Raw genomic sequence first — 12,003 nt, forward strand, 5'->3', positions numbered from 1 at the left:
ACAAGCCCTGAAAAGTGAAGCCAAAGCGTCTCGATCGCCCCCGGGTGGCCGGTCCCAGTATAGCTCATAAACCCCGCCTCCCCGTGTTATTCAACCAACTAAACAATTAAATTACACTTCAAATATCTTTTTTCCAAAGGTGGTTTCTGTCATTTGCTGTCGTTTTTATCACGCTGATGTAAGTTCAAGTGTCTGTTTTTAAAATAAGTTTGTTTTTAGTTAGTTACGTGATGCTATAAAAGCATCGGTGGTGTGACGTCATGATTGACAGCTGTGATTGACAGGTTCTCTGTCACTGAAGCACCAACGGACTCTTTTTCGGGATCTTCGGAGGACTGAGGAGATTGTATTTACTTTATTTTAACAAGCCTCTTGTCGTACTGCAATCAACAGACATCAAAATTGGAGCAGAACGGAGGAACGGAGCAGACATAGGCCACTTAAATAAGTGCTGGGAGAGTGCATTCTGCGGGAGTGGGGGCGGAGCCTTGATTTCGCCGTTTTAAGGCCCTTGCACAATGAGTCCAAAATTTTCAGATGCTTTTTCTCTAGGGCTGTCAGTTAAACGCGCTATTAACGGCGTTAACGCAAACCCATTTTAACAGCGTCAATTTTTTAATCGCGCGATTAACGGCGTCTTTTTGGCCTAGCAAACTTTGCAGCTTTTTTCCAATGCTTTTGCAACAGACGTGGCGCTGCGCTATGAAACCCATTCATTTCAATGGCTTGCGCCGCGCGAGGACGCTTTGAAAGCGCAAGCGGATCTAGCTAGACCGGAAACAAAACAACAGGCACGCCGCACACACTCGTTTGGGCTTGCGAGCTGACCAAATAGTTGGTTAACGTTACGTTTTGAGTGGATGACGAGCGCGAGACGCCGAAATGGATGCCAATAAGATTCTGAATGGAAAGTTTACTTTTAAAAAGTTGCCAAATGGTCCCATTGACGAGACCAAAGTGATCTGTGTGTTTTGTCGTTGTGAACTGAGCTATCATCATCGCAGCTCGTCCAGTCTGAAATACCACTTGATGATGGCCAAGCACACACACACACACACACAGCTGATGCGAAGCTCCGCCCCCTCGTCAATATCAGGACCTCGTCAGTATTTCTTTCACCCTTTTATTGATGGACAGTGTTACATTGTGTGAGAGATTATTTGCTCCAAGTGAGAATGTTAGTGTGAAATTGAACACAGTATATGCCAATGTTGTTTTCAATAAAAAACATTTGCACAAAGCAAGCCGATCCACTTTTCCATGTTGATAAGAGCATTAAAATGAGAAAAAATAATGGGACAAAAAGAAATCAAGAGACATTTAGAATTCGTGATTCGGTGCCATGGCTCTGAATTGTCAAAACACCTCTCAAACGGCTCGCTACGGATGCGAAAAACACAGAAAGTCGAACCCGATCCGATTTTTTTAATGACGGATGAAAGTTTCGGAGGCAGTGTGCAAGCGTGATTGACATAACGTGAGGTCGTATTTATTTTTTAACGTTCTGAGAGGTGTGTGTGTTCACAGTTCACACACACCGAATGACTAATACGAATAAACACACTGAGTGTGGAGGACCTTTACTCTTATGATGACGAACAGCTCGATTCATTCTCAAATCATACAGCATTTACCGTTCAGTAAAGTGCAGAAGTTGGGTTATAGAAGTAAAAATCACATTCATTTTCTCCATCTTTTCCACACACAAAAAAAACACAAAGCATTGAATGACACAAACAACATGCATTTTTCCAGATTTTCAAATGCTTTTGGTTTGAATCAAATGTTTATGCGGTTGATTTGATTTGTGGATCCGAAAATGAATGTGTAAAAACACTATTCTTCTATTCCTCATCATGGAAATGGTTTTATTTACCCAGAGCTTTTCTTAAGGTGTTTTATTTGAGCTGAAGTGCGAGAGATTTGCAGTATCAAGCCTGTGAGATCAGTGTTTTCTGTCTCCGCCGCTGTGATCCTCCTGTTTACTCGCGTTCTCAAGCACAGGCCATTTGATAGAAAACATTAACCAATGAACTGACATTTAAAAGGGCGACGGGGCATTAAATTGGATGTCCTGCGTCAGCATAGATTTGAAAAGGCCCGTCAGAGACGAAATGGTCCTGTGTTAATTTGATGATGACTGACTCTCTATATTTAATTTAGTTGAATGCATCGACCCGCCGGTCCAGAATCATCCCGACGCGCTAAACACGCTGACTCTCGACTCGTACTGTCGGACTATAATAGTTTTATACGATTAAAGATCAGTTATTTATCTTAATTATAAGTCATGAAATTGAAGGGCGGCTCTTAGTGTCGAAATAAGACAATTGAAATCTTAATTATTAACATTTACATCTTTATCCAAATGAAGAGATTCCTCTAAAGAAGGCATTAAACGAGAAGTGCTAGTAATAAGTGCTAATAGTTCATGCAATTAGTTTTGAACATGATATTTTGCACACAAAATGTTCTGTATAAACTCTAGGGTTCTTCATTCATTTTAAACAACCCTTTATGCCAAAACGCTTCTATATAAGGAGAATTGTCTTAAATGATTGCATAATAATTCACGTTTAACAGGTTTTAATTTTTTTTCTGGTGATAAAGTAGTGGTTTAATTCATCAAATTTAATGAAAATTTAAAATGAATGAATGATTTAAAACTAAATCCATAAAATGGTCCCATGTTGGGAATCCCTGTACACTCTAAAAAATGCTGGGTTGTTTCAACCCATGGTTGGGTCAAATATGGACAAATCTAAGCGTTGGTTTAAATTTTTTTTATTGCATTTTTAAACGCAACGATTGGGTTTGTCCATATTTGACCCAACCATGGGTTGAAACAACCCAGCATTTTTTAGAGTGTATATATGAGTCGCCTGATGGAACCGTTGAAGGTTCCAAATGGAATGTTTAATTCTACAGCCTCTCGCAACTTTCCCTCCAAATTTGAAAATAAGAAAAATCATCTTGAGGGTCTTTATATTGTGTGCATTTGCTTTGTTAAGTACGAGTTTGTTCTGAGAAGTGTGTGTGTGTGTGTGTGTGTGTGTGTGTGTGTACATGTTTTGTGTGTTTGTGTGTGTGTGTGTACATGTTTTGTATGTGTGTGTGTGTACATGTTTTGTGTGTTTGTGTGTGTGTGTGTACATGTTTTGTATGTGTGTGTGTGTGTGTGTGTGTGCGCGCATAACAGGCTCCTTGTGAATATTTGGATGCTGTGTTGTTTTAATCAGTATTGGTCATTCCCAATAAAATAATCAAGTGTCTGTGTGTGTGTGTGTGTGTGTGTGTGTGTGTGTGTGTGTGTGTGTGTGTGTGTGTGTGTGTTCCACAACCGCCTCAAATCTGCATTTCTAAGCTGTGGACTTTATTGCGTGCGGAGGAAAACACTGCGATTGCTTGCGGGACAGCCCATAAACTGCTGTCTCTTTTAAGGAGTGAATGATTTATGAGAAATGAGCTGCCATGTAATTCTCCGATGACAGGACACATCCCAGCGTTTCGTTTGAGGCCGGATCGGATTTCTCACCTATAAATGAAATAACGGCACACTTTCACATGCCTGAATTGAATCAGCACAGCTCTCTGATGGAGAAGGGAAAGGGCAGGTTCACACATTACACAGGGAAATCACTAAGGAATCAGGAATCACTGAGGAGAACGTGCAAAAAAGTGCAATGCAATAAACACTTTCTAGTTAGAAGAAAAATAAAAGCACTTTACATTTTGCATTTTTAATGCATTCTAGAAATTATCGATTTTATTGCATGATTTAACATACCATATTTTCCTGAAAAATATAAATAAGTCAATTATATTTTATCATCAAAACATGCAACATATTAATACTTATATTTATTCTTTTATTTATAGATACTAATGTATATCAGTAAATGTATATTGCATATTAGTGTATAAATGTATATTAGTGATGTGCATCACTTTTCATGCACATTTTAATATTGATTTATTTACATTTTTATTTGTTTGTTTGTTTGTTTATAGGCATACTAATACAAATAAACATTATTTATACTATATTTATTTGCATTTATTTGTTTGCTTTTTGTTTATAGACATACTAATATGAATATGATTTATTTATTTCATTTATAGACATACCAATACTAATATACATTATTAGTTTGTTTGTTTATTGCCTAAAACGAACCTATAAACGGAATAACGGCACACTTTCACGAACGTGACTTTATTGCCCAAAAAATGCAATAAACACTTTCTAGTTAGAAGAGAAACTTTACATTTTACATTTTGCAATAGTAATGCATTTTAGAAATTAATGATTTGAATGCATGGTAACTTAAGGATTTAATATACCATATTTTTCTAAAATATAAGTCACGTTTTTATCATCTATGTGCGACATACTAATATTTATTATTTATTTATTTATTTATTTAAATGTATTTATAGACATACTAAGGTGAATGTACATTATTTATACTTATTTATTTGTTTTTTATTTCTTTATAGACGTACTAATACTTAATATACATTATTTATACTTATTTATTTGTTTTTTATTTCTTTATAGACGTACTAATACTTAATATACATTATTTATACTTATTTATTTCTTTTTTATTTCTTTATAGACGTACTAATACTTAATATACATTATTTATACTTATTTATTTGTTTGTTTATTTCTTTATAGACATACTAAGATGAATATACATTATTTATTTGTTTTTTTTTATTTCTTTATAGACATACTAATACTTAATATACATTATTTATACTTATTTATTTGTTTTTTATTTCTTTAGACATACTAAGATGAATATACATTATTTATACTTATTTATTTGTTTGTTTATTTCTTTATAGATATACTAATACTTAATATACATTATTTATACTTATTTATTTGTTTTTTATTTCTTTATAGACGTACTAATACTTAATATACATTATTTATACTTATTTATTTGTTTGTTTATTTCTTTATAGACATACTAAGATGAATATACATTATTTATTTGTTTTTTATTTCTTTATAGACATACTAAGATGAATATACATTATTTATACTTATTTATTTCTTTGTTTATTTCTTTATAGACATACTAATACTTAATATACATTATTTATACTTATTTTTTTTTTTGTTTATTTCTTAGACATACTAATACTTAATATACATTATTTATACTTATTTATTTGTTTGTTTATTTCTTTATAGACATACTAATACTTAATATACATTATTTATACTTATTTATTTGTTTGTTTATTTCTTTATAGACATACTAAGATGAATATACATTATTTATTTGTTTTTTTATTTCTTTATAGACATACTAAGATGAATATACATTATTTATACTTATTTATTTGTTTGTTTATTTCTTTATAGACATACTAAGATGAATAAATATTATTTATTTGTTTTTTATTTCTTTATAGACATACTAAGATGAATAAACATTATTTATTTGTTTTTTATTTCTTTATAGACATACTAATATGAATATACATTATTTATACTTATTTATTTGTTTGTTTATTTCTTCATAGACGTACTAATACTTAATATACATTATTTATTTATTGATTTATTGATTTATTGATTGCCTAAAAAGGTTTCATGGAGAAGCACAATGCAATAAATGCTTTAGATAGAGGAGAAATGAATGGATTTTGCATTTTTAATGCATAAAATATAATAATGAACATTTTCCGGGAATAAAATAAATAAATGTACAGGTTTGGCGTTTATTTAAAAAGCAGTAGTTTATAGTGTATGTTAGTATGAGCACTAGAACAGTCATGCCTGGTAAGCAGAGCGGTCTGCACGCGCTCACACACGTCAGGAGAGTAAAACACGGACGTTCCCTGAGAATGATGAAGTCACCAATACTGATTCGCTCTCGATGTTGGTAATTGTCTGATGAATGCTGATGCCCGAGTGCTAGATGTCTGAGGAGCGCAGGAGCATCGCTACAAATTGAGTTGAGAGAACCCTGTTACCATAACCCTGTTATTAAGTTTACAGGCAATAAGTTAATTTAGAAGAGCTCAGATGGCAGTAATGGAGACGCTTTGCCGACCGCGCGAGGCTCAAATGGGATTTGATGGCAGGGACTGGTTGATACAGACGTGGAGCTTTAAGAGCGCCGGGATTATGGCACATAAAAGACCCGCAGATTAGCGAGACGAAGACCTTTTACAGCCGCGGCGGCGAGGTCCATTTACCAGCCAGCGCTGACTTCATCACTTCCCTCACTGACGTGTGTGTGTGTGTGTGTTGCACAGACATCGATCTCCACGTTTCACTGCATCTGTGATCTTCTGGAGTGTTTTCAAGCTCTTTGAACTCTTTTGAAGTCGCGTTCTCAAATGTTGATTTGTACAAAGAGGTTTTGAAAGTGGAAAAGTCAGCAAAACGAGTTTCTGCTTCTCACTTATGGTCTGAATTACTGGCGATCGATGCGTGGATAATCTATTATTGTATTACAAAATATAAAGTAGTTTGGCGTATTCTTCAATTCAGTATAATTGATTTAAAAGCTAAAGAAGTGAAGCAGTTTTGTTTTAAAATACTAGTAATATTTAGTCAGTGTGTCGTAGCCATTTACATTTATTCATTTAGTCTCCAGGAATCATTTCGTTGTCATGTGACAAAAACACACAACAGGAAATGATGTCATAGCACGGACCTCAGTATACTCAAACAAAAAGGACTTTTTAAAAATCCATGATATTTTTACACAATAATATACATTTTACTTCAGAGAATTAGTTTGAGAACTTTTTGTTAATGTTTTAATATGTTATTATTGATCATTTAGTTACATTATTTAATATTTTATTACTTTTTAGTTGAAGGACACACACAGTGAGCCGATCAACATTTACGTTAATTGAAATTAAGATGAAATAAAATAAAATATTTCTGTAAAATATTTAGAATATATATATATATATATATATATAAAATAAAAAGTTTAATAAAAAAAAAAAAAGTTTAATAAATAAATAAAATAATAAAATAAAATAAAAATATTAGTTGAAAACTTAAACTAAACTAAAATTTTAAATGTTGCCTTGCCAAGTTGAATCACTAAAATTGTTGTCTGGAAATTGTTGACAAAAATTGTATTAAATCTAAGTAGCAATATAAAAAAATTAATAAAACGACAAAAGCATATAACGAAATGACAAAAAAATTGTATACAAACATGAACACTAAAAATATAACTACGAAAATAAAAGCTAAATCAAAATATGAATAAAAATGAGCTCATTGAAGTAATGCATACTTGCTTGTTAAGAAATGAATAATCACTGATATTAATGCTAATGTTTTCCCCCAGTGTGTGTCCGCCACTTTAAGTGCTGTGACATCAACACGTCGCAGGGTCTGGGCCGGGCCTGGTGGCGTCTGAGGAAGACGTGTTACCAGATCGTGGAGCACAGCTGGTTCGAGACCTTCATCATCTTCATGATCCTCCTCAGCAGTGGAGCGCTCGTGAGCTTCATCTCTACATGCACTTTACACATCATTACTCACACACACTCCTGTAAGACTTGTGGTCATCTTCCAAACACTGTCAAGTGTTATAAGCTGCACGGGTCCCACACTTGAAAAGGGATCCTTACTTCTCAATAACACTGGATTCCACTCACAACAATGAGGCTTAAAGGGTTCGTTCACCCAAAAATGAAAATGATGTCATTAATGCCTCTCCCTCGTGTCGCTCCAAGCCCGTCAGACCTCCGTTCATCTTCGGGACACAGTTTAAGATATTTTAGATTTAGTCCGAGAGCTTTCTGTCCCTCCATTGGAAATGTATGTACGGTTTACTGTCCTTGTCCAGAAAGGAGATAAAGACTTCATCAAAGTAGTCCATGTGACATCAGTGGGTTAGTTAGAGTGTGTTGAAGCATCGAAAATACATTTTGCTCCAAAAATAACAAAAACTAGGACTTTATTCAGCATTGTATTGTGTTCCGGTTCTGTTGTGGATCCGCGTTCAGTGCCGCCGCTGACATGTGTTTGGTGTGTGTGTGTGTGTGTGTGTGTGTGTGTATTCTGGTTCTGTTGTGGATCCGCGTTCAGTGCCGCCGCTGACGTAAGACGCTGCTGACGTGTGTCTGGTGTGTGTGTGTGTGTGTGTGTGTGTGTGTGTCTTCCGGTTCTGTTGTGGATCCGCGTTCACCCACTGATGTCACATGGACTACTTTGATGATGTCTTTACTTCCTTTCTGGACAAGGACAGTATACCGTACACACATTTACAATGGAGGGACAGAAAGCTCTCGGACTAAATCTAAAATATCTTAAAACCCTTTAAGTGTCACCCCCCCCCCTTTTTTTGAATATACATGAAAATGCACATTTCAAACTTAAATGGTTGTAATTCAAGAATGCTTTGGAATATAGACGTAAGATTGGTCTCGTTTTAAAGAAGACATTTGGCAGATTTTTGTAGAAGTGAAATAAATTAAGAAAGTTAAACAGAAAAAAAGTTATAGAAGTTTGATTTTATGAAAATGTACCATGTAAAAAATTGAATTATTCATATTTTATAGAAAATATATATTTTCAAAACCTGGGCGACTCTAAAACTGCAAAAAAAATCAAAGTCAAAAATCTGAACAAGTTGTGTTTCAAATTTTAGGTTGATATCTCAAAAAATGAGCTTTCAGTAAGATTTTTGTTTGGGCGCAGTACCGAACACTTCCACTAGGGCACGACCAGACTCCATTACTGCCCATATAAGGGCGCCTCCATTTCCATATGTGTTTTGAGTGATATGAACCATTATTTCCACAATTTTCATACAATTTATGAAGTAGACATCCTATTCAGAAGTAATATGAGAAGTTTGGCAGATTTTGATATGAATTCAACCTCTAAGAAACACAAAAAGAACAAGTATGTGCGTTATAGCTCGCTGCCACATCACAAATGGTGAATCTATTATTTTTTTCTTAATATTTAAAAAAAATTCAGACCTTTTTTTCTAAAACAATTGAATGGATGCTATCTTTTGAACTCTTGGCATGAAAACAAACGGAGGTTTCTACCCTTCTTTCATGATTTTTCATGTTCATCACTATTTCAAAATAAAGGTCTAAACACGCCTTGAGTATGAAAATATTCTAGTTTCAAATTGATAAATTATGGCTCCTCTGTAATTCATTTTGAAAATTAATCACCAAATATGGAAACTAGAGATTGTAAGCTTTCAAATGATATATAGTTTGTCAAGATTAGTTTAGGTTTAGTATAGGATATTACTGTTTTAAAAATGTAATGGATTTGGGCCCACCGGTGGGCCGGTGACACTTAAGAACTGTGTCCTGAAGATGAACGGAGGTCTGACGGGCTTGGGACGACATGAGGGAGAGGCATTAATGACATCATTCTCATTTTTGGGTGAACTAACCCTTTAAGTTGCCTTCTCTCATTTTATTGCAGAATTTCAGTAGGTGAAAAACCTTTGAAACCACACAACAAACCAGTGTAAATATTTACAACAAACCTTAAGTAAACAGCAATGCACATACATGTAATCACTGAAATCTCATACTGTACATAACAGTTTATACGGGTTTAATTTGGTAAGCATTAGCACAATACCATTTCTTTTTACTAATACTATTTTACACCATAGCAAATAAGTCTTAGAAGAATTAGCTTTTATCACCAGACTTGTATTTTCAGTATAAGGGAATTTAACTATGTTTAACATAATGCATATCTTAACAAATGAATTAATTACACATTTTTAAAATAATTTTAGCAGATTGACTACATGAATTATTTCTTAATAATAGACATGAATGAAGATATTTTTACTGTAATCTAAGAGATTTCTGTCCCTCTATTGACAGTCCAGCGAGGTTCATTCTCGTGTTACGCAGCGACAGAATCAAAAAGCTTCATTTCTTTTCGACTGAAGAAAGAAAGACATGAAAATCTTCGTTATGCTTAAATATGCAAATGATGCTTTATCAAATTAAATATGCATTAATTTGCATACATTTCCGTAACAGCTTCAATCTGAGCATTGGATACAAAGAGGTTCAAAACGAATGTTTAATTTTGATAATTGTTTAATATTCGAGGTAAAGGTTTTTACAGAGGAGATTTTGTATTCTCTTTTTATCACTGCATAAATCAGAAAAAACATATTATAAAAACATATTTTTAGGAATTAAATGTTATATAAATCTGGCAAATGATATACAGTATGAACAAACCTTCAGATGATATGAATAAAACTGTATAGTCACATGTTATGAAAGCAAAAACTGACCCAGAGAGTCAGTGAAGACTGGCTGACATCAGATAATCACACTGGTTGGTTTGCTTGCTTCACTGACCTCAGGACAGCTTTCCCTCACGGACTGGAAACGTGCAGATGTCAGCGTACGTTAATCTACACCACACGTGTTATAATCCCAGTCACAGCCTCGGTTTAGGACTAAACTAACACTGGTATTCATTTGTCGCCGGACGTTTGTGTGTTTTTTTAAAGGTTTATCGCGTGAATAGGACGACAGTGAGAATGAAATGCAGCGCATTCTTGCAGTTATTGCTCAAAAATTTGACTTTCAGTAACACTTTCATTATTGCATTAATTCTTCATTGAAGAATTGTTATCTAATTGGCTCATTAGATAGTGTGCATTAAAATAGTTTCATATAAGAAAATGATATGTGGATGATTATATGATTTTTATAAAGAGAAATTAATTCAGCGAAGATGCATTAAATTGATCAAAAGTGACAGTATATTTATATTTCAAATAAATGCTGTTCTTTTCATCACAGAATCCTGAAAAATCCAAATCTATCACGGTTTCCATTAAAAAATATATGAACTTTTTTTCAACATTGATAATAATCATGAAAGGATCATGTGACACTGAAGACTGAAGTGATGATGCTAAAAAATCAGCTTTGGATCGCAGGAATAAATTACATTTTAAAATATATTCACATAGAAAACACTTATTTGAAATTGTAATAATATCTCACAATATTACTGTTTTTACTGTATTTTTAATTGAATAAATGCAGAGTTTTTTTTTAAAACATTAAAAAATCTCACCAACCCCAAACATTTGAACAGTAGTGTATATGTGTTCAGTTCATGTGCAATAACTACTAACATTAAGCATTATATAATGGTTTAATGCATTAATGAAGGAATGTTATTATACTGTAATATGATATAATTCGATTTATTATAACATGCACTGATGATGCATGACAGTAAGATGCACTGAGAAGCAATGTTGATTTCATGTTGACTTTAAGCATTACCAGTTCTGACTTTGTAAGATTATGCACAACACAGAAAACAGTAAATGCCAGAGCAAAGAAATATATTCCCACCGCTGCATAATGTTATATAACACTGGTGATTTCCTTAAAGACCCTGTGTGTGTGTGTGTGACTCCCAGAGAGGGCCGAATGTCAGTGTTGTCTCGCGCGCGGGTGCCAGGTGTGTGTCGAGCCGCTGGTATTTTAGTGGCATTTACCAGCAGCTTCAGCGGGCAGCTGTTCTTTCAGACGTGCACTTGAAGGATTACTCAGGAAAACAGAAAGTAAGCAGAAAATGAGAAACTGCAGAGTCGGCAAAAACCAGTGGAGAGTCTGGTGGACGCAGATGTTTGCCTGGACGTCGTATGTGCAGCAGAAGCGCTCAGACAAACACACGGCACAATTAACACAGAGGGAAATACATCAGGCAACAATAAAAACGTATCATTTGCTCGTATATATATAACGAAACAATTTTGTTACTTGAAATAAAACAATCGTTAACTGAACAATATATATTATTATGTATTATATTATTTAAAATTAATTAAAACTAAGACATACTTAAAGAAAGAAAACACAACTAAATTACTAATTAAAAAGAAACATTTAAAATATTTATAAAAATGAATACAATAAAAATGTTATTATCTCAATCGTACTAAATTAACACTCGTCAAAACCAGGGTTATT

At 33.8% G+C, this 12,003-nt stretch overlaps 1 protein-coding gene across 3 annotated transcripts in view; it reads left to right on the forward strand.

Annotated features, from left to right (window-relative positions):
* scn5lab (sodium channel, voltage gated, type V-like, alpha b) overlaps positions 1-12,003 on the forward strand; it is a 186,570-nt gene that overhangs the window by 154,799 nt on the left and 19,768 nt on the right. For all 3 annotated transcript variants that reach the window (XM_056263626.1, XM_056263625.1, XM_056263624.1), the window contains one exon: positions 7,347-7,501. In XM_056263626.1, the coding sequence (XP_056119601.1) occupies positions 7,347-7,501 (155 nt within the window). The remainder of the gene's footprint in view (positions 1-7,346; positions 7,502-12,003) is intronic.

The sequence above is a fragment of the Rhinichthys klamathensis genome, unplaced genomic scaffold, assembly GCF_029890125.1.
Source record: "Rhinichthys klamathensis goyatoka isolate OS25496 unplaced genomic scaffold, OSU_Roscu_1.1 h1tg000209l_1, whole genome shotgun sequence".
Lineage (NCBI taxonomy): Eukaryota > Metazoa > Chordata > Actinopteri > Cypriniformes > Leuciscidae > Rhinichthys > Rhinichthys klamathensis.